This window comes from Engraulis encrasicolus, chromosome 2 (genome assembly GCF_034702125.1).
Source record: "Engraulis encrasicolus isolate BLACKSEA-1 chromosome 2, IST_EnEncr_1.0, whole genome shotgun sequence".
Lineage (NCBI taxonomy): Eukaryota > Metazoa > Chordata > Actinopteri > Clupeiformes > Engraulidae > Engraulis > Engraulis encrasicolus.
In genome coordinates, this window is record NC_085858.1 from 3,942,360 (window position 1) to 3,969,934 (window position 27,575).

Sequence of the window (27,575 nt, forward strand, 5' to 3'; positions counted from 1 at the left end):
ACCGATATGCCGCTATTCTGACACGTCGCAATTCCGACACCTTCATCCCTACCGCATAATTTCTTTGTAGGCTCCCATGGAGATGGTGAACTGATTCTTACACAAAAGAACAATAGGACATAAATATGTAACCGTTTCTTTGAGTGAGATGAGGGAGCCATTTCTCTACTGCACCCTTCTTGCTTCATCCGAAGAGAGTGTGACTTGAAAATGAGGGAAAACGCCTGAGCGATGGAGTTTTGGCAAATGGCGTCCCGCCCCATCGCAACTGGCCCAATCAGGATAGGTTTTATATTGTCTTCGTCAGGTCGACAGCCAATGAGCGTCTAGCCATAGAGATGGCTCCCTCATCGTACTCAAAGAACCGGGGACATGTTCATGTCCTATTGTTTTTATGCTATGGTTTGGCTAATTTGGTTATAGGGTTGTGCATCTGTGTGAAAAAGCAGTCAAAGTTACAAAAATTGTAAATGGGCAAGAAACTGTACATGGGCATGGGTTAGTTTACAGCTTTATTCTTTCTTTCTTTCTTTCTTTCTTTTTCTTCCCCCCCCCATCTTATCCTAATAGTTATTGCTGTGTTGTAAGGTGTCTGTTGTAGGGCTGAAGGAAAAAATGCAGTGTTGTCGGGTACTTATAGGCCTAGGTCAAGCTTAGCGTGAGCAATGCAAGTGCATACTATCTTTAAACTGCCCAGAAAATCAGACAGAACACATCAGTAAATCAATGGTCTAAATGAAGTCAGATTGTAATTCTGTATCTATAATCATGTTATAATGCATTTCAAAATAATACTACTTGAAAGAATTGCTTGAAGAAGGTCATAGACCGAAATGTCGCAAGTAAAAAAATATGCAAATGTGAACAGGCAGCGGGAGCTTTTATGTCTCAATGTTTGTGACCCAGTGGTTCCACTCCTATGCACCTGGCAAAAGGAGGTGTGCAAGAATTCTAAAAATACTAAAAAAACGTGCAGAATTTCCAGTGACTCATCATCTTTATTATGATAACATGTAATGCATCCTAATGTAACAAAACAGCAGCAACAAGCCAACAAAATAAATGGAGGCTGTGAGGTTGCCACTAAATATTTAAGACAGGTTGATAGGTGCTTTGTTCGTCTTCTTCTTCTTCTTCATTAGTGTTTCACCAGGACATAGGTTGTCCTTTGTAGTCCAGGAAGGCTCCGTTGTGCTTCTCTGTCAGCGTCTCCATGACTCCCAGCATGCCACTCACACTCTCAGCAGCATCTATCTCCCCCTTGTGGACAATAAAAGAAACACAGTCAGAGCCTTACATGCCATTACAGGTGTATTTTATACTAGGCTTTCTCACACCCAACTATTTTAGTCACAGACTTAAAATGTAAAAGGTCAATGTAAAGCAAGGTTGTAACGCACACCCTTTCAATCCCTTTTCATTTCAGGACATTTCGGGCCAACACGGCCCCTTCTCAAACACTCATTACAGGATTTTAACTTGGGGTGTACTCACCTTTGTTAGATGTTGTAAAACATTAATGGCTGTATTTTGATTTTTTATGAGTGAACAACAAATTTAAGTGGCTATATGTTGTTAACAGGTCAATCAGGTATCATATAGTATCATATAGTGTAGGCCTACAGTCCATGCTGTTACCGTTACACTATGTAGCCTATGCAATCAGAACCTTGTGTGCCACTAAATTATTAAACAGTAGCCTACAACAGATAGCCTACTGCCACACTGTCAATGGCAGGTACTTACAAGTAATATACAAAATAAAAATAAAATCAGTACTTCTCTTTTTCATTAATTGCTTTATTATATACACTGTGTTCTTATTGTAACTAAGGGCTTCCGCACACCTGCTCCGACAAAGTGCTGAGCACTGCTCAGCTAAAATTCGATTCCATTGTTTTCAATAGAACCACGCACACTGGCGCCAATGTCCGCGAACATTGCCGATGTCGGATAGCAATTAGAGACAAGTTCTATTTTGTCTGCGCCGCCCATTGACTATCAATGCAATGTTCGTGTGAAATTGGGTTTGGGGGTCCGAATTCTGTCGGAAGCAAAAGTGCGCCGCAGTGCTGTCGGAGCCAGTGTGCTGCTGGCCTAAGTGTATGTTTTAGTGCTGTGAATGTCTTCCTTATTTGCTTCTAAATGTTCTTTGCGATCCTTTGCCAGAATTCTGCAGTGATAATTTTTATGTAGGCTACCTACAGCACTTTGGTTAGTGTTGGTTATCCAAGTGTGCCACAGACATGACCTGACTTGACACAGTATCACTCCGGGTATTGGAGAGGGCAGAATGTGAGTGACTCACGTCAGCCTCCCATATCATTGCCCTGTGGTTGTTAGTCCCGTCAGCACCCCCCATGCTCGTGCATACCCCTTCCCATGCCCTGGTGTTAGAGAGATCCCAGTTCTCGATAACTCCCATCAGTCACCCCACACCCATCCCCTTTCAGCCCCACACCCTCCCATGGCAGTCTCCTGGCAGAGTCGGTTTACCAATAGGCTGACTAGGCAATTGACCAGGGCCCATCCAAATCTGCCACCTGTAGGGCCCCCAACGGTCAGCCCCACCATGGTTAATATACCAGCATGAACATTTCAAGCGGCCTCATGTCAGTAGTTTGCCTAGGGCCCCCAAATGGTCAGAACTGCAGCTGGTCCTGGAGAGGGACCAGTTTGGTAGGGAGAGGGACCAGTTTGGGAGAGGGAGAGGGAGAGGGAGAGGGAGGGGGAGAAGGAGAGGGAGTTTGCAGCGGTACTTACGTCAGCTCCACCCATGTCTGTGCGCACCCATCCGGGGTGCAGGAGAGTGAAGAGGATCCCGTCCCCCTTGAATTCCTCCGCGTTACACACCGTCATCATGTTCAGAGCTGCCTGAGAGAGAGAGAGAGAGGGGGGGGGGGGGGAGAGAATGTGCGAGTGAGCGTGAAAGATAAATGTTTCATTTTTTGAAGGAGGTTAACGAGGGCCGGTGTGATGCAGTGCGCACATGCAGCTTCAGCTGAGTCAAGCAGGCACCACGGAATAAGTTAGGAGTAGCCTAATCATTAATTTGAACCCCCCTAAATACACTTAGATTAAAAAGCAACTGAAATTTTATCTCAAGTGGAAACCATAATTATACCTATGGGTCTAGGTTTGAAGGTGATGATTTTTGAACAGTTATTGCCAGTCAGCAGTCTCTACAAGCGGGCTATCAAAGTGAAAGAACCATATTGTCAATATTACGGCTGACTCACGTCTGACTCGATCCAACCACTTCCTGTGTGAATATAGTATATCTGGGGCCAAGTGGTGAGGCAACATAGGCGATAACAATAGCTTGTGACCTTGCCGTGGCTCAAACAGTTTGCACTACACTGCTACACCGGTGACCCGGGTTCGACTCTGACCTGGCTCCTTACCCAGTCTTTCCCTGTCTCTCTATCCCCACTCACTTCCTGTATTTCTTGACTGTCCCATCAAAAAAAGCTCAAACAAGCCATCTTTAAAAACAATGGCTTGTTTGACTTCCCCTCTACTCTCCTCCACAGTCCGTGTGGGGAGGGCATTCTGGCACATCAGAAGGCTCTTTTCCACTGCTCGTTTTCTACCCAGTACAGCTCGACACAGCAAGACTCTGACGCCAATTGTTGCATTTCGATTGAGCACGACACAGCTTGACTCAGCTCGAAAATCAGCCAGCTGGCAGAAATGAGCTGAGTCTGTCTTTCACTGCCTACTACCTAGAATTTGAGACAGCTCGTCCACACAGGTGAATCAAAGGATTGTACAGGAATGAATGAAGCCAATTGGAGCCAATTTGGATTGGAGCCAATTTTGGTCCCCTAGGTAGGGGAAATTCTTTCTCTGCATTTATCCCATTTGGACTAGTGAATCACATTGAAGTACACACACTAGTCCGTAGCAGTGGGCTGCCTGCTGAGCGGCGCCCGGGGAGCAATGAAGATGTTAATTCCTGCTTGGCATTGCTGCCTGTCGCACCTCCTCCGGTGCCCATGGGTCAGCTGCAGGGTCGTCAGTCAGGAACCACTGCTTTATCAACGTTTCGCTCCTTTAATCCTGAAACGTCTAGCATGTGGCGGAGAAGCGACAGGGACGTCTCCCTGTCACCCCCTGCAGCTGATAGGTGTTGTTCCCTGCAACTGTTGTCTGGGGGTTAGGTGTTATTCCCCCAGGTTCTGTCCTTCCTCCGCAGCCAGAGCCAAAAGCTCCCTTTCTCCGCCTCCTCTGCCAGTTCCTTTATTGCCTTCCTTAGCCTTCCTCCGTTGACTCCCACATCCTTCAGGAGGCGTATGGTTGACAACCCCATGAAGCCTCGGCATCCGACCTCCACTGGGTAGATGGTAGTCTTCCAGCCCGCCTCCCGGCACTCAGCAGCCAGCTCAGAGTACTTGGCCTTCTTTCGCTCAAAGGCAGCCTCAATCCCTTCCTCCATTGGCACAGTGAGCTCTATGAGGGATACCGCTCTAACCTTTACAGACCACGCCACTATGTCTGGTCGGAGAGATGTGGTGGTAATCTCTGTGGGAAACTGAAGCTTCTTGCCCAGGTCAACCTTCATGCTCCACTCCTGGCCAGGTGTGAAGGGCCTTGCGGTTTCTCTTTGCCTGATGCTTCTGATCCCTCCTTCCTTGACAAAGGTGGTGGGTTGCTCTGCCGGCGATGGTGTTCTGCTTCCCTGTCTGCACTCCTCCAGCACTTCGGCTAGCTTTCTCAAAACCTGGTCATGGCGCCATCTATAGCGGCCCTGAGAGAGGGCGACTTTGCAGCCTGACAAGATGTGCTGGAGGCTTACGTTTGGGGCATTGCAGAGTGCACAACATTCCTCATTTCCAAACCACTGGTGGAGGTTCCGGGGACAGGGAAGCGTGTCATAGGTTGAGCGAATAAGGAAGCTGAGTCTTGCCTGTGGGATCTTCCACACGTCTGACCAACTGATGTTCCTGTTTGAGATTCCCTGCCAAGTTGTCCAGCTTCCTTGCCGTCCCTGAGACACGGCCTTGATCTTATAGCGGTCTTCCTCCATCCTCGTCACCTCCGCCACCACCATCTCCTTTCTTTCCTTGTGGTGGGCCTTGGACCAGAAGCGTGGTGCTTCTCCCCATCCTAGGCCTGCTCTTCCTACTTGCACTCTGCCCACGATCTCCTTGTGCTGCAGCCGGCTCACAGCTTGGTCGACCTCGGTCTGGGCGTTCCACTTGCGGCCAGTCAGGACCCTGGCGTTAGCATTCCTAACCGACTCGTCTGTGGACTCCCGAAGCTCGAGCACCAACCTGGTCTTTTCTTGCATGTAGCCCAGCTGTAGCGATCTCAGAGGTAGCTGGAGCATGTTTTTCCCAAAAAGGCCGGCTTCAGAGAGGCACCGTGGCAGCCCCAACCACTTTCGAATGAATGAGTTGGCTTTCCCATCCATCCTACTCACGGTTAATGAGGGGATCTCGCTCATTTTCAGGGGCCACAGCAGTCTCTGGTAGAGTGTGAATTGGTAACACCAGACCTTGTATTTGCCCGGGAGTTGGCTTTGATCGATTCTCTTCAGGCCGTCAGAGAGCTGCTTCATGACGATTTTCCCCATTTGCTTGTCAGAGAGCTCGGCCATGTACTGCCTCCCCAGGCTTTTGATGGGATGCTCTGCAAGGAGTGGGATTTTTTCTCCTCCAACGACGAAGGTGGTGTTGTCGTTCCTGACTCCTCTCCTGAGTGACTTGATTTTCATTCTTGCCCATGACATCAGCTCATCAATCCTCCTCAGCAGTCTTGCTGTACATGCTGCTGTCTGAAGGAGGGTGGTGACGTCGTCCATATAGCTCCTTAGAGGGGGAAGCCTCTGGCCAGTTGGTAGTTTGATTCCCCCTGCCATTTGCCTTGCGCCAATGAGGATTATCTCAAACGCTGCTACGAACAGTGTAGGCGAAATGGCACACCCCATCGCTATTCCGACTTCAAGCCGCTGCCATCCAGTAGTGAAGTCCTGGGCGGAGAAGCACATCTGCAGGTTGTTGAAGTAGCTTTCGACCATGCTTCTGATGCAGGTGGGCATGTGGAAGAACTCCAAGCCACTCCAGGTCAAGCCAGATGACATGCAGGTCCGTCTTGTCCCGCTTAGCCCTCTGGATCTGGTCCCAGATCATTGTGGAGTGCTCCACGCATCCTGGGAACCCTGGTACTCCGGCCTTCTGGCAGTTGGTGTCAATGTAGCTGTTCTGGAGAAGGTAGTTTGTCATCCTTCTGGCTAGCACTGAGAAAAAGACCTTTCCTTCTACATTCAGCAGGGCGATGTTACGGAACTGCCCAATGTCTTTGGAGTTTGTTTCCTTGGGTATGAAAACCGCAATCACTCTTTGCCACTCTGATGGAATAAGTTGTTTTTTCCAGACAGTTCTCATTAGGTACCATAGCAGCTCTAGTACCTTGGGGCAGTTCTTATAGAGCTTGTAGGGGACTCCATTGGGGCCTGGTGCAGAAGAAGACCTTGCCTTCTCTACGACTTGCCTGACCTCGCTGAGCTTGGGAGGCATGGTGTTAAACTCAGCAGTTGGTAGTGCCGGCCGCGGTACATATCCTGGTGTTCCTAAGGGGACGTTCCTTTGTGGATCGCTGTACTGCTTTCTGACATGCTGTTCCAATTGCTCCCTGGTGGTTTCGAGCTTGCCAGTCGTCTTCTCCTCCAGCAGCTGTCTGGCATGCTTGAAAGGATCCTGGAAGAAACTGGCTCGCTCTTTCTGCTTCCGCTTGCTGCGTTTTCGGATGCGTTCAGCTCTGCGAAGCATGGCTAGTCTTTTCCTGACCTCCTCCCACAGGGCTTTCAAACCTTCTTTCTCTGCGAGAGTGGCCTTTGTCCAGTTGGCGACGCCTTTGTACCAGCTGGAGGATTTCCCTCTCTCTTCTCCCCTTCTCACTTTGGATGGACCTCTGTCTTGAAGCGATCTCTCCAAACCTGTCTTTGCAGGTCTGGTATATGATCTCGCCCATCTGATTCAACTTGGCCTTCAGCAACGTTGGGTCCATTGGCTCTGTGGTTTTTGCCTTGGCTTTTGGTCCCTCTTGTCTCACCTGCTGCTGCAGTGCAAGTGTAGCATGGGTGCATGTGCCTTTAAGCACAGCAGGCCGGGGTTGTCAGGTGGTCTGACGCACACTAAGTATACAGGGCTTGACATTAACTTTTCCACTTGCCGGCCACTGTGGCTAGTGATTTTCCCGAGTCACTAGCCATCCAGCTATTCTATTAGCAACAATTTTTTTTTTTTTTTTTAAATCATGATGTTGCTGTAGTACATCTAAGCTCAGAAGATGAGGTGCTTAAAGAAAGAAGACGAGGGCTGAGCTTTTACTTGAACTTGAATACAAACAATTTATACACAAGGGACAAAGTGCAGAATATTCGCCATTCTGATATGCAATACCATAGCTAATGGCCAAATTGGCTAGTGACACTGAAATTGTTACCAGCCACAGCCAAGTTTTACCAGCATTTGGCCGGTTGGCAGGTGCCAGTGTCAAGCCCTGTAAGTATATGCATTTTATTTCCTTATAAAAGGCATTTTGCCGACTACAGCAGGGCGGCACACAGGGCGGTCTTAGTGGCCATAATCGCCAGGTGTTGGTGTGGAGTTTGTGCATGTAAATCTGCACTCCACTGAATATGCCAGTTTGTGTGGGGTAATCCGTGACTGGGGCGCATCTCCTGGCCGTGAACCTGATTGCGTTGCTTATGGGCGTCTTGTGCCACATGGTGCTTGGGTACGTAGCACAATTTCTCGCTAAAGTAAATAATGTTGTATAATACGTGCAGTATATCGACTAGCTCATTACCTCGCCAGGTACCTTAATTGCGGTGTGCGTGTCCTTCCCTTCCTTGTTGCTGCTTGAGATGATGGCGCCACGCTTCCCTTGGTATGTCGCCACCCGTTTCTCCTATTATCTCCTAAATTATACAGCGACAAGTGTCTCATGTATTTTCTGTACTTCTGCCTGTAGGTAGCCTGGCCATCTCCCGTACCTGCGGCTGTCAGGCCAGCGGGTTGCTGTTTTGTTCAGGCTATATTGACCGTGTGCGTAATAGTGGTTGGAGTGCGTGCGAGTGTGTGTGTGTTGGTCACCTTTATTTTCGTTCGTGAAGTGTTATCTGAGAAAGTGAGAGTTCTCTGTTTTGTTTCTTTTCTCGTGTATGTATTTTCTTTGTCAGTGCGCACCGCACTTGTAAGTGGGCCAGTCCAACGCCTATCACCTCATGCCCAATAGTTTCATAGACGTTTGCTGTGTTACAGAGTAAAGGTGCCTATGGTGCCAGTGTGCTATTGTGTGCTGTATCTTCCTTGCATGTTTATTGTTGTTTATTGTATGTTATTATTAACCTAGACGTGTTTGCTGTGTATTTATGTTACTAACGTGTTAACTTTTAAATAACCGAAACTACATGAGCTTGAGAATCAGTGGGCCATAGGCATAGCCTACCAGTGCGGTTCCATGTAAATAGCATCTTGTCCATGTCTTGGGTTTTATTTTAAAACATTGTGTAAATTGTGAACCCCCCCCCCCCCTTTTGGCAAATTAAAAAAGAAGAATCATTGTTCCCTTAACCCTGTTTCTGTGTTCCTTGACGGACCTGTGGTGCCTTGGTTTCAATACTCTGGGTGGTGGAAGTCCCCCAGTGGCGTAGTCGTGCAAGATTATCTAAAGTGTTAAATCTTATTTTGGATAATAATGTCAAAAATATTCACTCGGTTACACAAGGTTGCTGCTGGCCATTCTGTCCACACTTTGCTTTCCCCTGGTGGATCCGTACTCCCCTAAACGTGGTCCCCTTCTCCCATCTGCATGCACACTTTCGGAGGATCTTTTCCTCTTTTCCTGGTGTTCTGGGTTTCTCGTTGTCCTTTTCCATTGCCGTCGTCACCGTGTAGTCCGTCCTGTTGGGCCCATCTTTCATCCTGCCTCTCGGAGGGCCCACGGGTTGTTGCTTCTTTTTGTCCTTCGTAGTCAGAGTTGGGTGTCTCTCTGGTGAGAGACCCGTGGGTTGGGTAACTAGCCGCCCACGCCCGGTGCGGTCTTTCCCTGCCGTCATTCAGTCTTTCCTGGATGTCCACCAGTCTTCCCTGGACTCCAACTGCCCTATTCACAGTAGTCACTGGGTTTTCCAGAACTTCAGGATTGTACAGGAAGATCTTAATTCCTGCTTGGCATTGCTGCCTGTCGCAGCAGATAGATGGGCGCTAGTGCTAGACAGTGAACTCCACATCATCTCACATCAAGTTGAGGGTCTCTTAAAGGAGCACCATGTAAAATTGTTGACAGAGTACTGTAGGTATTGCAACTATGCTCCTCATTGAAATTGTGCCAGCCTATTAAACACAAGCAGGTAATTGGAGTGCTTCTGGGTCTTCACCTTTTTCCCTTGGTGCTCATCAGTGTAGGGGTTCTCAAACTTGGTCCAGGAAGACAGATGCTGAGGCACTCAAGATTGCATTTTTTTACTTTTTTATTTGGCTACAATGCCTACGATACGCCCTGAAGAAGGCCATAAGGGCCGAAACGCGTAGGCATTGTAGCCAAATAAAAAAATAAAGCAAATTGCAACCTTGAGTGCCTCAGCATCTGTCTTCCTGTGCCAGCCTATTGCCAAATTTGATATTTACATGAATATTAATAAACAAGAAAAAAGTATTTTCTAGTATGACCAAAGGACGGTGAGCTTTGCCGCTAAAAATGCCCATTTCTGGAAATTCAAAATGGCGGACCATGGAGAAGATCCCCCTTTTTATGTATGAAAAATGCAATTTTCCCATGATGAATAAGAATTCAATGAATTCATTAAAAGAATTTAATGGTGGTGGTAAGTGTTTGTTAAAAAGGTAAGGTTTGTGAATGGACTTTGTGAATTCTGGAAATGACCTACTAAAATATTACACAGTGCACCTTTAAACAAGGACAGATTACTACACAGGTCTACTGGTCCCAGGCTTAGGGGTCCAAAGGCCAAGGGGGCCCTGAAGACCAAGTCTCCGCACTACAGAAAAACACGTAATTACAGGTCTATATTTGTGTTTAAATTACACTTAAAACTGTATTTTCAGATTTTCAGGGGAGGAACTCATGGACCACAAACAACAAAGCCTCCCTAACACCATTGTTATACTATATGCAGAGTTAATTTTTAAAAAATGTGTTAAAGACATAGTAATAATAGTAGGGCTTACTTGGAAAAGAGGCAATTGCCTCAATGTGACTACTCTAGTAAAATAGAGGACAAATAAAATAAAAATAGAAAATAGTAATATTAATCCCCATTACCACCACCACCACCACAGTCACCATCATCATCATCATCATCATCATCATCATAAAACACAGCATGAAAACCTCAGTACCTTGTTAATGTAATGATAATAATAACCGTCATCAACGTAATTATTCAAAGATAGAACAGCACGTGAGTACCTTGCTGACGCGATAAGGGAGAGCGAGGACAGGGAAGAAGCTGTATGTGGCAGAAACTTGCGCGATGCAGGCCAGCAGTGTGGAAATGTTGATAACCGCAGCTTTTCCACAGGACATGCCAGACTCATTAGTCTTTTTGGCAGCCTTCTGAAGCAATGGCAGGAACTCCTGATAGCAGAAAGGAGAGAGGGAGAGAGAGAGAGAGAGAGAGAGAGAGAGAGAGAGAGAGAGAGAGAGAGAGAGAGAGAGAGAGAGAGAGAGAGAGATTTCAATTCCATCTTCTTAGCATGTGAAAAAGAGGACGCCAGACACATGCACTTTAGGTTATTATGACACTATGAAATAATGTCAAACAGTATCAAGAACTGCCACAGTCATTAGTGTACGTAGGTAGCCTATATGCTATGTACAGTAGGCCTACCACTGCTAGCACCTTTATAGCAACATGTGCCACGGGCCATGGCATCTATACCTGAATGGTTAGGGAGTGTACCTGGGGATCATAAGGCACTGGTCTGTGTCCAAACAAGAATGCCTGAAATGCCCTTGACCAGGCCTGTCGGCAGGGGGACTAAGGGGTATGTTGTCCCGGGCCAAGGGAGATAGGGGGCCCAGAATTGGATCCCCATTACATTGTATGTATTGGGTAGGGGGGCCCTTTAAGGTGACTTTGTCCTGAGCCCAGCGAAAGCCATCAGTGGCCCTGCCCTTGACTGAGGCACCTCAATTCTACATCCTCAGATTATAACCTACACCTTGTACCTATTACTGTACCTTAAGCAGTGATGGGCAAAACAAATTCATTAGTGACCGTACACTCTATTGCCATATATTTACAATGACTTGGCTTTACCAGTCTACTGCAGCCAGGCTGGTTGAAGGCTCATTGGTTAATCACCTGGTTTAATTGGACAGGTAAAACAAGATCATTTGGAATATTACATGAGGATTGTAACTAACAAATCCAAATTGCCTATCAGTGACTTGAAATGGCTTTAGATGAAAGTGTCAGCCAAGTGTAGTGTAGTGTAGTATCATGTAATGTAGTGTAGTGTAATGCTACCTTTGTCATCCTCATGGGTCCCATGACGTTAATGTTGAAGGTGTTCTCCATCTCTGAGGGAACGGTTTCCTTCATGTTGCTGTAGTACATCATGCCTGCGTTGTTGACCAGCAGGTTCAGTCCATCGCCCCCCACGATGGAGCTCACCTGCTTGGCCGCCTCCAGCACGCTGGCACTGTCTCCAACATCTGCAAGCCACAAGTCACTTGTTTTTCTCTTCCTTGTACAAAAGATCCATTCGTCCCAGCTTACTGTCGCAGTTCTTTTTAGTTTTGGATTCACAGTTTTTTATTATTTATATATAAACAAGATCCCAGGACGGGAAACAGTAGCATTACAAAGTCAGTCACCAACGCACCCACCCACCCCGTGTTGCATTTGTACTGCAGTTTTTCTGTGAGCCCTTCAGTATGGAAAAACTGCAGCACAAAACTGGATGCCGTAATACTGCAATAGTGTTGCAGCATTTCTTTTTTTGTGTGTCAAAAACAATGCATTCAATGAACTAATAATGCAGTAAAACGTACATTTTTTCCACAAGTGATGGTTTACATGTACAACACTGTGTGTGAAAGCACCACCAAATGCTGGAATGTAGGAAAATGAGGAATGTATAGGCCCTGGTTACTTATGTACTCATGTAATGTAATATTTTTTTCATTTATTTACTTATTTACCAAGGCGAATGGCGTGGATGACTCCTGGGTGCTTCTTTGACAGCTTCTCCAAACCCTGCACACACATGAAGGAAAAAATGTGAACTGTCACATACTGTAGTGTAGCGGTTGACAGATTTCCCTTCAAGAAAGAAAGAAAGAAGGAAAGAAAAGAATACAATAGAAAACAAAAACACCTGACTTAATTTCAACTTAGTTGCAGTTTTGTGTGCAGCTCGCCTTTCAAGAAAGAAAGAAAGAACAAAAGAAAGAAAAGAATGCAATAGAAAACAAAAAAACACCTGACTAATATCTATTTAGTTGTTGCTTTGTGTGCAGCTTTCCCTTCAAGAAAGAAAGAAAGAAAGAAAGAAAGAAAGAAAGAAATTTAACACTTTATTTTAATGGTTCACCATTACAGTGGATCTACCACATTAGGTACAGTGTAATAACCAGTGTAACAATATTTAATGTGTAATACCAGTGTAACAATATTTAATACAATGTATTACCAGTGTAACACAAATACATGATGTATAAAATTGGTACATGGTGTGTTACACTGGTATTACATTGTATTAAATATTATGATAGATCCCCGGTAATAGTGAACCATTGTTACCGAAAGAAAGTAGGGGCCTAACTGAATGACCTGCCTTCTCACCTCTGCCTTACTGGGGTCCCGACAGCCGGCGAAGATCCTGCGTCCAGGACATGGCTTCTCGGCCAGCTGTTTAATAAACTCCAGCCCCAGGCCACGGTTGGCCCCAGTGACCAGGATGTTGCAAGTCTTTCCTGCCATGTCGTGGTCGTTCACTATTAGGACGATCAGCAGTGTAGTGCAGTGTGGAGAAGAGAGTGTGTGGCTTAAATCCTTCAACAGCTCTGAAATGAAGGAGTGCCTGTTGATATAGTCCTGGACCACTCCTTCTAAAAGCATGCTCTCACACATGCACTCATTCAACTTTGGTCTCCCATTGTTGGAGTGGGGTGGAGTTAGTGGTGGGGCAGTTATTACAATGTAAGCGAATTATACTACAGAGGGAGGTTATGTAACCGGTGTACCTAGAGTACAAGTAAGGATATTGTCAATTTAATCTTTTCCTTTCCCTCTCATTATTGCCATTTTCTGTGCCATGAAATGGTGTAGGCAGGTACTTAACCAGTGCTCTCCCCCATCCTCCTCCATGACTGAGGAGCATGGTACCGTCCAGCCACTCTGCTCCCTTTGGGCCGCCATTGGGAGCTGCCTCCTTGCACGAGTGAGGTATAAATGCAATTTTGTTGTTTGCAGCGTTCACATGTGTAATGTGGAGTACTGTCACAATAAGTTTCCCAGTTGGGTTTCCACTTTCAACATGAAGTTGTACTCACACCCTTGACACACAAGCCTCGACTACCAATGACGATGACGCAGCATTTTTTTTGTTCAGCCTTTTCTGAGATCCTGGTCATTTAGATGTGTCCTAGCATCTCCATAGGAGGGTATGTCCATCCGTCCGTCTGAAACGCGTTCTTAAATTTTAATTCCCTCCTGTGTCTACAAGGCGGCAGAGTATCTGCATAGACCAGGAGTGGGGAACCTATGTCTCGAAGGCCATGTTATGTTCAGGGGACCCAGAGAAGCTGGGGTCTGTTCTAAAAGTGGCTGCCTTCAATACAGTAGGCCTAAAGTGCAGGGGGAAATCCTGGTTTGTGTTCATAGTACGGCCCTTGGAGGACTTTAACGGCCCTCGGATGAATTTGAAGTGGCCCTCGAATGAAGGTTCCCCAACCCTGGCATAGACGGATGCATATTTGTCCGCCTGTCGAACTTGTTTCTAAAACCGCTAAAACACCTTTTTTTTGCAGAACTCTTCAAACGAACAGAACTTCACACCAGATCAGGAGAACAGAATACCCAACAGAGTGAAGAAAACCCAACAGGGTTTGCTTAACTCTACACACAGTTGTAAAATGAGCTGTTTTTGTCCCAAATCCTAAACACACACATTATATTACTAACACACATTGCAGCAACTAGAGGTAAAAAAAATAAAACTCACTTTGCCTCTTGGTTTCTCTATTCAAAAAGCATGTCATTATGAGGAAATTATAGAAGTCTAGGAGTGTATTGATCATTTGGAAATTGTGGATGATGCAGTGTGTTGTATTCACAATTACACAAAAAAATAGTGTTGTGCGTGATTGTCACGGCCTTCAGAGACTCTAGTGGATCTAGTGTTGGGAAGACCCTGGCTGATGAGACACTCTCCAGTCATCTCCTGGAGCACTGGAGAGATCACACGCTGGGGCGAGACCTGCAGAAACCAGTGCTTTCCCCAACTTCCACTTACGAGGGTAGCCACTCTAGGCGCCACATCAGTAGAGAGTCCCAGTAGCCAACACCAAGTCCACATTCCACCTCAGTATGCAAGTTTCCAGGATGTGTTCAGCCCACAGCGTGCCACCGAGCTTCCTCCTCATCGCCCTTGGGACTGTGCAATAGACCTCATTCCTGAACAACCTCTACCAAGGGGCAAGATCTACTCTCTCTCTCTCTCTCTCTCTCTCTCTCTCTCTCTCTCTCTCTCAGAACAAGCTGCCATGGAGACATACATCGAAGAAGCCCTTCGCAATGGCCCCTCAAAATCCCCTGCTGCATCATCGTTCTTCTTCATCGCCAAGATGGATGGATGTTCGACCAGGGCTCTACGCTTAGCTTTTTCAATAGGAGCACCTGTGTAGAGTGTGGCTCGGGCCGGGTTTTTCTGTCCGAGACTGGCCCTCAGCCGACAGAAAAGTGATCGACCCCGACCCGAGCCCAAGAGTAATTAAAATGTTTGTGTCCGAACCCGTCCGAAGCCCGAGACCACTGTAATAGCAACAGAACCTGTGCGCAAGCAAGATTTTCTATGTGGGCTCCTCCATACTCAAAATAGCACGTGATAAATAGCCAGGATAGGCAAAGACGTTAGGATGAGGCAATTTGCAGTAGCCTAATTTAGTTACACACGCATAGTAAGTATAAACACACACACACACGTGACATCGCACCTTATGTTTCTTTCGGTTAGACTAATCAGAGATGTTGGGTGCGGTGATCAAATGCATGGGAGGGGCGTGAGAGGATAAGAAAGGCAAAAACTAACAAATACATTTTGGATGCAGTCAGCGCGGCTATCGAAACATTTGTTACGTTACTGTTAGTGCAAATAAATCCCCGCGAGCCCCGTGAAGATGCCGCTCCTTGTCGTAAAGAAGGATAGGCTAGAAGTTCACCCCGAAGAACAGTAGCCTGTTCGGCCCTCCAAGAGAATGTCATTTCCCCTGATGTCCATGCGGTCAATATGAAATCAGGAAAGGTTGCACGCGCATAGTTACAACTGTACAGTAAAAGTGACAACAATTAAGAACCTACTTGAAGGACATGAAATGTCACAGCGGACAAAACAGTAACAGGAAACCGCTCCGCCCCTACCTTAGGCAACTCCACGTAGCGTGTGCGTCTTCTTAGTTATCCATATTATGCTCCTTGCTACCGCATGCTGGAAATGTAATCCTTGGCGAACAATGCAGTGACAAACTTTGTCATTTTATGTTCAACATTTAAGACAGCATCGAAGGCATGCTAAAACATGGCCTACACTAGGCCTACAACAAAAGACCACGCGTTCACTGACAACTGTTGATTTGGCACTTATTAAGAAAGCAAGTTGACTCTGCATTCCTGCTCGGCTGACTGGGAGTGAGCGACGTCCATGTTGCCACTGGTAACTGGCGCGTGCATACAGCTAATAATAATCACTCGCACAAATAGCCTACCAATATTTTAATTTATGCATATTCAATTACTTTTTTTAAAACACAAAAACTGGTGTTTGCAAGAAATGAAACGTGCCCTCTGGTTGTTTATCATTTTCACATTGTCTGTTTGCTTCGAGCCCTAGTCTGACCTGAGCCCGACAGATATTCTATTTTTTTTGTCCGAGTCCGGCCCGGCCCGTCGGGTTCCGACCAGGCCCGTCGGGCTTCGGTCGGGTTGCCATGCTCTGCACCTGTGCCCCTAAGTGAAAAAAATTAGGGGCACAGATAAAAATTTAGGAGCACAGTCAGTTTTTGTGACGCAGCTTCATTATTAACACACAGATACAGAGAATATACTCTTTCCACACACAAATACACATTCTAGAGGGGTAGGCCTACAATTAAAATCACTTCGGGCCACTTTTCCAAATTCCCCCCAGTAAAAGGACTAAATATATACACATTTAACTAAATATATACACTAAATATTACACATTTATATCTATCGCATTCATTTCTATACAGAGCTGGTGCTTCAATTTAGGCCTACACAGCAGGATCTGGCAGGGTGCTGGGATGAAATTGGTCAGGGGGGCAGATTTTTTACAAGAGAGACCAGAGAGGCAATTACACTTCTGTCCTGAAAATACAATGACTCCATATGGGTATGCTATGTAGCCTATGAGGCTATAATCAGCCTACCCATGGGTTACACTTTTTTTAAAATTGCATTTGGTACCACAGTAACAGCAACTCAGTAATCTGAACATTACCCTTTGAAAATATAATTGTTCTATACTTGCATTTTAGAAATGAAACAAAAAAGAGTGGATGACCAAATACATTTCCTCTAAATAACAATTTGACAATATTGAAGGCTTGCACATCAAAAACGTGCCCTAGGCTACACCCCGAGACTGTCCAAGAAAATACTGACTTCACATGACGTGACGTGATGATGATGACAGTTGAGCAAGTGAGCGCACAGAGAGAGCCTGCTATGTGTCCTCCCTTGCCAACGTCTCAGGAGGAGTAACATAAACAGTACAAGCCACGTACTTACAAGATAAGTGTATGTACAAACCGAAGCTATTTCTTCTCACAAAGTTAACAGGTTGAGCATTTGTGCTAAGCGGAGAATTAGCCATTCTAGCGCTGAAGTTTCTCTCCACCTCTTCTCCGTCATTGGAAGTGCCTGATACTCCCGACGCTTATCTTATTTCAAAACTCCTCCGACTATTTGTCTGTCTGTCTGTCTGCCTCTGTCTCTCTGTGCGCGGCGCGCACGCTGTCTTTTGCGCCTTCTCTCGTTCACATGTTCCTGCGTTTCTCTATGGGGTGTATTTATTTTAGGAGCAAAATACGATTGAAAGGGTTGAAATATCTACTCGCACACGTGCGCCCTTTCTATTATTTCGTTCGCACAATCATTTATTTTAGGGGCATATGCAAGCAAGCAAAATGCTCGCTCTGTAGAGCCCTGTGTTCAACAGTTAACCCGTAAATGCATTGATTGTGCCATGGCGAAGACTCCCCGTCATCTGCCCGCTGGGAAATTGCTACCTCTTCCCATTCCACGCCGACCATGGTCTCATTGATTATGCAATCGAAATTGGAATGGCAACACCAGCATACTGGTAGTGGTGGATTGCTTCTCCAAGGCCTGCAAATTAATACCCATGCATGGAGTCCCTACAGCACCGGAAACCGCAGAGGCCCTCTTCAACCATGTCTTCTGGAACTTTGGACTGCCTGAAGATATTATGTCTGATAGGGGTCCGCAATTCATATCCCGGTTCTGGAGAGCCTTTCTCCGCCTGCTGAGAGTAACTGTGAGTCTACCGTCTGGTTACCATCCTCAAACAAATGGGCAAACCGAACGCAAGATCCAGGAGATTAGCCGCTTCCTCTGAACCTACTGCCATCACCACCCTGAGAGCTGGAGCCAATTCCTACCCTGGGCCGAATACGCTCAAAGTTCACTCCAGCCCAACCCACCACAGGCCTGACTCTCTTTCAATGTGTGCTAGGACATCAGCCCCCCATGTTTCCATGGACAGGCGAACCATCCGAGGTACCGGCTGTGAACAAGTGGTTTCAAGAGAGTGAGCGGGTGTGGGCCAGAGCACATCGCCATCTACGACAGGCCCTCCAACGCCATTGTGCAGATGCCCGCCAATCACAAGCCCCTGCCTACGCTGTTGGGCAAAAAGTGTGGCTCTCCACACGGGACCTTCACATGAAACACCCTTGCAAGAAGCTAAGACCTAGATACATCGGCCCGTTTTTAATCACACATCAGATCAATAGTGTCACATACCGCCCCCAGCTGTCCCCACAATATAGAATCCATCCTGTGTTTCATGTGTCACTGTTGAAACCTTTTTACCCACCTGATTCTCCATCTTCCACAGATGCAGGCACAGCTGCTCTTCCTCCGCCACCGCTCCTCCTGGATGAGGGTCCTGTCTACGCAGTCCACCAGGTCCTGAACCTTGGCGCCGCAGGGGTCACCTCGAGTACCTGGTTGATTGGGAAGGGTACGGCCCAGAAGAGCGCTCTTGGGTTCGCCGGCACAACATCTTCGACCCCTCCATGCTTGGAGAATTCTACCGTGCTCATTCCAATCAACCGGCACCTCATCCCCGTGTTCACCCTTGTCTACGGTTGCCTTCGTCCAGGGAGGTGGTGTCTGGAAGGGGGATACTGTCACGGCTTTAGAAACTCCACTTCCACTTCCACTCACAGACTCCAATTCCACTCAACGAGCACCAATCAGGTCCACTGCACCAGTCTTTTAATGAACTGAGTGCTCCTAATCACATGATCACCATATTCAGCTGAAAGACACCTGGTCTTCATTGCCTCATTAGAGATGCTTTTTAAGTTCAACCTTTGGCTTCAGTTCTTGTCTGGTCTCGCTTGTGTCAAGACCCCTTTGTTTTCCTCCTGTGAAAGAGAGTACCTCCGTTAATGTTTTGAAGTTTATACTTACCTTTTGTTTTACTTACCTTTTCGAGTTCCACGTTTGTTGAAGAATGATGTGGTTATTAAAGCTCACCAATTAGTGAGCAATGCCACTGCATATTGAAAGGAAAGTTTCTTTGAAGTGCTCAGAAAATCAATTCATGAGATGCAGGGCTGTAGTGGAGAGTAAATGCACGTAAACGCCGTTTACGCGCCTCTGGAATGTAGGAAATAGCGTTTACCCACCTCTAAATAGCGTTTACCCACCTCTAGATAACGTTTATGCAGCTCTTAATGGCAATTACGCACGTCAAAGTTCCCTGCGCCTTGTGATCTGCCGTTGGAATAATCCAAAATAAATTTGGTGTCATTTAAAAAATATTGTTGAACATACTTAACGCTTTAGTAGGAATCATTTTCATCTGCTCTGTATTCGGGTATGTGACCTTCCAATCAGTGCCTTTCGGCTGCGGCGGCGACACCAATCAGGATCCAGGGATATATATATATATAAATACACGTTGTGTAGTTGCCTGCCTCCCTACCTGTTCAAAGTTAATCATCATGGATATTAGGAGATATTTGAAGAGACCATCCAGTGCTTCCACTTCCGCAGATGCCAGCAAAAGGCCTCAAGTACAAAGTAAGACTGACAGAGATCAATTTACATGAGTCGTTAAATGTGCTTTATAAATAAGTTTGACTTGACGAATTATGGCAATGACAGAACGAGCTTTCAGATTAGCTAATGCGTAGTCATGCTATCCTTGTATTGCACTCGTCACCCACCGCTAGTCATACATCACGAAAGCTAGCAATGCCACCAGTGTAATTTTACAACAATAATTTTACCGCACAAGACGTTCTCGTGCTTCAAGGTGAAATGAGAATAGCAAATCAATTAAAAGGTCAATTGTCATTCTAAATACCGCAAAAATACGATTTATATGATGGCTTATATATGATTTTTTTAAACAGCCATTGAATTGGCACGTGTAAAACATAAATAGCAATCGTATATTTTCTAAATATAAATCAATATAACATAAAAACATGCTGTATAGGCTATTTATGCTGACTTAAGCGGCGCACACACACAAAGCTAGCTTTTCGCTTGCTCGCCTACTCGCCACTCTTTCATGGAACGTTCACTGAAAAGTTCCCGCGGCTTTAACTGCCAATGAACAAGCGAGAAGTACCGAACTCTACATTCCAATTGGTTACTCGCTTACTCGCCTCGCGCGAAGATCTCGGAATCCGCCCACATCGCATCGCTTGTACAGTGCTCGCCTACTCGCCTTGCTGGAACACATCGACATTCTATTGACTTCATCCGCTGAGCGAGTAACTAGTAGCGACGTGTGTGTACGGCCCTATAGGTAGTTATAGCCTACATGAGTGATCCTTTAACTTATGTTGCCAGTGTAATTGGCAGGCTGCTTAACTGGTGTTCTCAGCCCCACAACTCTTAAATTCTACTTTTTTCAGGCAGTGATGGTACAGGCAATGAGACAGAGATCACAGGGAGAAGAGAAACACCAGGAGATCAGATGGAGATAGAAGAGGAAAGAGGAGGAAATGAAAGAGGACCAACAGAGAATGAGGAAACAGAGAAAGATGAAATAGGAGATGAAGAAAACGGGTAGTGCGAGAGGAGTAAGAGAAGAAACAGGGACAGGAGAGATGGCGAGTCTGAAGTTGAGGGAGAATCAGAATCTGAAACTGAAGACACAGTGAGAGTAGAAAGAGAGAGAAGATGCCATCCCAGTATCTGGACAGAAAACAACACATACGGTTTAAAAAAGATAAACCTTAGCTTATTGTCAATGGTGAATATCTTGGATGCAAAATCTGCAAAAGAAGTGAAAGGCCTTGGAGTGTTTAAAGAAACAGGAATGTGTCTCTCAAATGAATGAGCCGCAACTAAAGTCACATACAGTCGCAATGGTGATCACCAGTATCAGTTGTCATGCTTGAGAAGTAAAATTTTCAAACACACATCATCAAAGAGCCACAAGGCAGCCGAAAACATAGTGAACACAAAACACACAATAGATGTATCAATGCAAAAACAACTGGAGAGTGAAGAACAGAAGACAGTCTCACTGTTTCGAACAGCCTACTTCATGGCAAAGAAGAACAGGCCATTCACAGACTACCACGAACTTGTGGCGCTCCAGCAAGAGAATGGCCTTGACATGAGTATCACTCTACATTCAAGATACACTGCAAAAAATATAATAGACCGCACATCTCATGAAATGAGGAAGAAAGCTCTGAACCATATCGTAACTGAACACCAAAGGTTTAGTGTTTTAATTGACGAATCAACAACTCTTAGCAAGAAATCAGCCCTGGTTGTTTATTTAACATCCATTTTAAGTGGCTTACCCACAGTAGTATTTCTGGATTTGGTGGAGCTGGAAAGTCAGTCAGCTGAGAGCATAACTAAGAGTTTACTACAGTGCCTCCAGACTTGGGGAATGGATGAAGATTTCATCAAAGAAAATTTCATTGCGTAAGTGCCATGCAGGGCCGGAAGTCAGGGGTAGCTGCACGCCTACAACTCCTGTATCCACTTCTCATTGTGTGGTACTTCCTAAACCATAGGCTGGAATTGGCTGTTGGAGACACAGTCAAGCACACTAACAATGTCCATCATTTCAAGTCTTTTTTAGACAAAATTTACACACTCTACCACAGGTCACCAAAAAACTGCCGGGAACTGGCTGAGCATGCACAAACTCTTGAGGTAAATCTGCAAAAGATTGGGAGGGTCCTTGATGTCAGATGGGCAGCCAGCAGTTTCAGAACTGTGAAAGCTGTATGGAATTCCTACAAGGCCCTGTATCATCACTTCAGTGCTGCATCAGTAGATGTCACAAGAGAGGAAAATGACAATGCAATGTACAGAGGTCTTATGACCAAAATGGAGCAAGAGGAATTCCTATGTGATTTAGCCCTCATGTATGACACATTAGAGGAGATCTCCCACCTCTCTCTGAGCTTGCAAGAAAGAGGAATGACCCTCACAAGAGCAGACACATTAATGAGACAAACAATTTGCATTGTTTCCTCAATGATTACCTGTCCAGGTGACAAGAGGCAGGAGGCCCTTCAAGCTACAGAAAAGCACGAGTTTAACGGGATTCAACTAAGAAGCACCCAAAGGGCAAGGTAGATAAACTCATCAGAGTTCCTTCACTCACTCATTGAGAACCTGGAGGACAGATTGTTCACTACAGGCTCATCTAATCAACAGAGTGTGTCAGCTGAAAACAAGGCCCAATACAGTGAATTGCTGGACCACTTTAAAGTTCTTCTTCCAGCAAACTGGCCTATTCCCCTAAAGGAACCATATGGGGAATCCAATGTGAAAAAACTTGCCCAAAGGTTCAGACTTGATGACAGAAAAATTCTTGAAGGCTTCATCCGCTTCAGGGACTTCAAGGATAACTCAAGCATCATTCCAGAAAACCTTGCACCACTCATGAATGTCCACCATCTCATTCCAGTTAGCACTGCTGAGTGTGAGAAAGGGTTCACCTTAATGAACATCATAGTGTGCCCCCTGAGATGCAGTCTGCACATTACCACTGTGTCGTCCTTGATGTTTCTTCACCTGAATGGCCCGCCACTCACAAAGTTAAATTCAACACCATATGTGAAGTCCTGGCTGGTGAAGCACAGGGGGAGCCATGGACCCCAGAACACGCCCCTGCAAGGCAGAACCTGACGTAGCGGACAAGGAGGCCCTCTGGGCACTACTTTAAAAAGCATGCATACTAACACACACACACACACACACACACACACACACACACACACACACACACACACACACACACACACACACACACACACACACACACACCATATCTACTGTAGATAGTTCTTACTCTACACATACTTTTCTTTACTGTTGGAATTTGAAATTTAATAAACTACAAACACATTTGTTGACTGTCATTGATTTAATATGACTTTAACTGATAACGTCATGGAATATGGCCAGGACAGCCATACAGATTCGCCACACCTTGCGTCCAACAGGACTGATGAACAGGCAAAGAACCGGAATGGAAAAACGACTACGAGTGCAGTCTGTCCTTGTGGCAAAGTCTGCAAGAACCCGCATGGTCTAAAGATCCACCAGACCAAAATGAAATGTTTGACGGGGAGGCAGGTGGTGCAACGCACAGGTCCAGTGCCTGGTGAGACGCAGGAGGAGCCCGGCCAGGAGTCAACCCACAGTGCCCAGACCCTCCACGCCCCACAAGTCCTTCCTCGTTTTAAGCATTCCGAACATCGTCGGGTTATGTGGCCTGCTGCCAACAAAGAAAGAGAATGGCTCCAGTTTGATGAAGATCTGAACCAAGTCCTTGACGCTACTGCAAGGGGAGATGCGGACCAGAAGCTGCTATCAATGTCTGCAATGATCATCAACATCGGAGCAGAAAGATTTGGCATAAAGGAACAACTGCCAACCAGACGCGCAGGGGAGCCAAACAGACGGGAGCTAAAAATCAGCCAGCTGCGGCAGGAACTTTGACTGCTTGGTCGGCAGTTTAAGGTGGCAAGAGAGGAGGAGAAGGCCGGGTTGTCAGAGCTCCGAAGCATACTGAGGAAAAGGCTCGTCACCCTCCGTCGAGCAGAGTGGCATAGAAGGAGAGGTAGAGAGAGAGCCAGGAGACGTGCAGCCTTCATCTCAAATCCCTTTGGGTTCACCAAGAAGATCCTTGGTCAAAAGAGAAGTGGCCATCTTGCCTGCACTGAAGACGAGGTCAATACATACCTCAATGCCACCTACAGTGACGATGCAAGAGAGGAAGAGCTTGGGCCATGCAGAACCTTGATAACCCCGCCAATACCCACCTCAGCTTTCAACAAGAAGGAGCCAACTTTCAAAGAAGTTGAGGAGGTTGTCAAGGCAGCGAGATCAAATTCAGCACCAGGCCCCAGCGGAGTGCCATATGTTGTTTACAAGAGATGCCCCAGACTCTTGAGGCGACTATGGACAATCCTCAGGGTCATCTGGAGAAGGGGGAAGGTGGCACAGCAGTGGAGACACGCAGAGGGGGTCTGGATTCCAAAGGAGGAGAGCTCAAGTACCATCGAGCAATTCAGGATCATCTCACTCCTCAGTGTCGAGGGCAAGATATTCTTCAGTATTGTTGCCCGGCGCTTGATGGAGTTCCTCCTGAGGAACACTTATATCGACACCTCTGTGCAGAAGGGAGGAGTCCCGAAGGTCCCAGGATGCATCGAGCATACAGGAGTCGTTACCCAGCTGATCCGGGAGGCACAAGAAGGCAAAGGAGATCTGGCAGTCCTTTGGCTTGACCTGGCCAATGCCTACGGGTCCATGCCACACAAGCTGGTGGAAACCTCGCTCGACCGACACCACGTTCCAGGCAAGATCAAAGACCTCATACTGGACTATTACAGCTGCTTCAGTCTGAGAGTCACTTCTGGAGCAGTAACATCTGCATTTCATCGACTGGAGAAAGGCATTATCACAGGATGCACCATTTCTGTGGTATTGTTTTCTTTGGCCATGAATATGCTGGTGAAGTCAGCAGAGGTAGAGTGCAGAGGACCACTCACCAACTCTGGTATGCGTCAGCCTCCCATCCGAGCATTTATGGATGACCTGACGGTGACTACAACATCTGTCCCGGGCTGTAGATGGATCCTCCAAGGCCTAGAACATCTCATCAACTGGGCCCGGATGAACTTCAAGCCAGCCAAGTCCAGGTCCCTGGTGGTGAAAAAGGGGAAGGTTTCAGAGANGTTCCGCTTCTCAATAGGAGACACCCAAATTCCATCTGTGGGAGAGAAGCCAGTCAAGAGTCTAGGCAAGATCTATGACTGCACCTTGAGGGACACTGCAGCACTCCAAGCAACAACGGAGGAGTTGGGAACCTGGCTGACAGCAGTGGATAAGTCAGGGTTACCAGGCAAGTTTAAAGCCTGGCTTTACCAGCATGGTATCCTGCCTCGACTGCTCTGGCCACTGCTTGTTTACAACGTGCCAATCACCACCGTCGAGTGCTTCGAGAGGAAGGTCAGCTCTTTCCTGCGGAAGTGGCTGGGCCTACCACGAAGCCTCAGCAGTGTCGCCTTGTACGGGAGGAACAACAAGCTTGAGCTACCCTTCAGCAGTTTGACGGAGGAGTTCATGGTGACCCGAGCAAGAGAGGTGCTGCTGTATAGGGACTCCAGGGACATCAAAGTCTCCTCGGCTGGCATAGAAGTCAGGACTGGCAGGAAGTGGTGTGCTCAAGAGGCAGTCAACCAGGCTGAGTCCCGCTTGCGGCACAGTGAGCTGGTGGGAACAGTGGCATCAGGGCGGGCAGGACTGGGAAGCAACCCTAGACCCTCCTACAACAAGGCCAAGGGGAAGGAAAGGCGTCAGCTGATCCAGGAGGAGGTCCGGGCAGGTGTGGAGGAAGCCCGCTGCAGTAGGATGGTAGGGATGCGGCAGCAGGGGGCGTGGACTCGCTGGGAGGAGGCAGCGGCTCGGAAGGTTTCGTGGTCAGAGTTATGGCGATCCGAGCCACACCGGATCAAATTCCTCATCCAGTCCGTCTATGATGTACTCCCAAGCCCATCCAACCTCCACCGTTGGGGCTTGGCTGAGAATCCACTGTGCCCTCTCTGCCAGAAAGCAGGAACACTGGAACATATCCTTAGCTGCTGCCCCAGAGCACTGGGAGAGGGGCGATACCGGTGGCGCCATGACCAAGTGCTACGGGTCATTGCAGAGGCCATCAGCGCAGGGATCTCCACCAGCAAACACCAACAACCAGCAAGGCAGGCCATCGCCTTTGTTAAGGCTGGGGAGAAACCACAGCAGCTAAGGAGACAACCAGGGGGGCTGCTGGCAACAGCCAGGGACTGGCAGTTGAAGGTTGACCTAGGGAGACAGCTCAAATTTCCAGAGAACATCGCAGTGACCACCCTCAGGCCAGACATGGTCCTGGTGTCGGAAACAACGAGGCAAGTGGTCCTGCTGGAGTTGACTGTCCCCTGGGAAGACAGGATGGAGGAGGCTTTTGAGAGGAAGAGGGCCAAGTATGAGGAGCTGGCAAGTGAATGCCGAAGCAGGGGATGGAAGACCCGATGCAACCCCATCGAGGTCGGATGCAGAGGTTTTGCTGGCCAGTCTCTCATCAGGGCACTGAAGATGCTGGGACTGAGAGGACTGCAGAACAGAAAAGCCATCAGAAACATCAGTGACGCAGCGGAGAAGGCGTCCAGATGGCTGTGGATCAAGCGGGGCGATCCGTGGACAAATAAATGCTCTTAAGACACAAGCCGGGGCTTGATCACCCCCGGTTGGGTCCCCTGGTGAGGGTGTATGTTGTGAGACCCGAAACACCCAATGATCGCAGGTCACAACACTGACGATGTGTCTTAAGTTGCACAATAGTGTATGTTAGAACGCGTTGCTTTGTGCTGTGTCGTGTCGTGTCGTGTCGTGTTGTGTTCACGGTCTGTCTGATCAAAAAATTCATCAACCAAAACTCTCAAGACAAACACTTGAAAACTTCAATTGGTTGCCTAAAACTAGACCGTACTTGAAATGATTGAAACATAAAGTTATTTTCATTAAGTTTTATGCAACACTAAGTGGTCAGCCTAAATAAAACTGAGTTCAACAGCATTCCCTTATCTGTGCAAAGTAATAAATTACATCTGAATAGCTACAAAGTGCTTTGGATCAGGGAGCCCGGCGGGGTGGACAAAAGGTAAAGGTAAGGTAAATGCCGGCGTCATATTCATGACCCAGGCCCTGGAAAAGAGGGTGCACACAGCCCAGATTTGGGCCCTCATTGAATTCAGGCTATGCATTGGGTGAGGGACCCTGTCACATGACTTTGTCCAGGGCCCAGCCAAAGCTGTGGACGGCCCTGCTTCCGATGATAGATATTAAGTCAACTTTTTGAGGAGAAAGCCAACACACACCAGAAGTTTCGAGGCGCAGGTAGCAGGTAGCCTACTTGTTCACTTCAGAGGGAAGATACTGCACACTCTTGTTCATCCAATGCTGAATTGTATTGCACAAAGTAAGGCCACACTGGCCGAAACGTTGTTTGTGCAATAAAATTCAGCATTGTACAGACGAGTGTGCGGTATCTTCCCGGTGAAATATTCAGTCGACTGACATCTCAGGTAGGCATTTCACTTGCTTCCAGTGTTGAGCAGTACTGTAATGCTTTACTTTTTGCTGTAATGCAGTAATGTATTCAGTGTGGTGGGTCAGAAAGACGCCATTCCTGAACCTGGTAGTTTTTTAGTCTGCATGCTGCCAAAACACCTCCTGGATGGGAGGTGAAAAAGTCATGACTCATGAGCTTGATTTAGGCCTACACTATAATAAATTGCCAGATCCATATTTAGGCTGACAGTTCTTTTGGCGAACGTAACGTAAAGGTAGTGTAATGCCTTACATTTTAAATATAGTATATATTGTAGTGTAAGGGATTATTTTGAAAAGACAGTAACATGCAATCAGTAATGCATTACAGTTTTTGAGTAACTTGCCCAACACTGCTTGCTTCCCATAGTCAAGTGTCTGTCAAGTGTCTACAGTGTACCCTATGAACCAGACACCAAAAGCCTTTTGTGTCCCTACTCTCGAAGATTTATTGTCTCAA

General features: G+C 46.8%; 1 protein-coding gene and 1 pseudogene across 1 annotated transcript; one reads left to right on the forward strand and one right to left on the reverse strand.

Annotated features, from left to right (window-relative positions):
- Positions 1–978: 978 nt before the first annotated feature.
- Positions 979–13,114, reverse strand: LOC134466098 (uncharacterized). Its single transcript, XM_063219997.1, has 6 exons — positions 12,824–13,114; positions 12,181–12,235; positions 11,504–11,691; positions 10,441–10,608; positions 2,764–2,874; positions 979–1,260 (listed from the first exon to the last, which is right to left on the reverse strand). The coding sequence occupies exons 1-6, from the start codon at positions 13,109–13,111 to the stop codon at positions 1,147–1,149; spliced, it is 924 nt and encodes a 307-aa protein (XP_063076067.1). The 5' UTR covers positions 13,112–13,114; the 3' UTR covers positions 979–1,146.
- A 10,110-nt stretch (positions 13,115–23,224) lies between these two features.
- On the forward strand, positions 23,225–26,353 carry LOC134460158 (uncharacterized; annotated as a pseudogene).
- Positions 26,354–27,575: the final 1,222 nt, after the last annotated feature.

Bases quoted from the DNA above. Each gene is read 5' to 3' on its own strand.
- LOC134466098 (XM_063219997.1), bottom strand. From the start codon at position 13,111: ATGTGTGAGAGCATGCTTTTAGAAGGAGTGGTCCAGGACTATATCAAC. The intron at 11,692-12,180 runs GTAAATAAGTAA...TGTGGCTTGCAG, and splicing joins CATCCACGCCATTCGCCTTG to ATGTTGGAGACAGTGCCAGC. The intron at 2,875-10,440 runs GTACTCACGTGC...TCTCTCTCTCAG, and splicing joins TCCCTTATCGCGTCAGCAAG to GCAGCTCTGAACATGATGAC.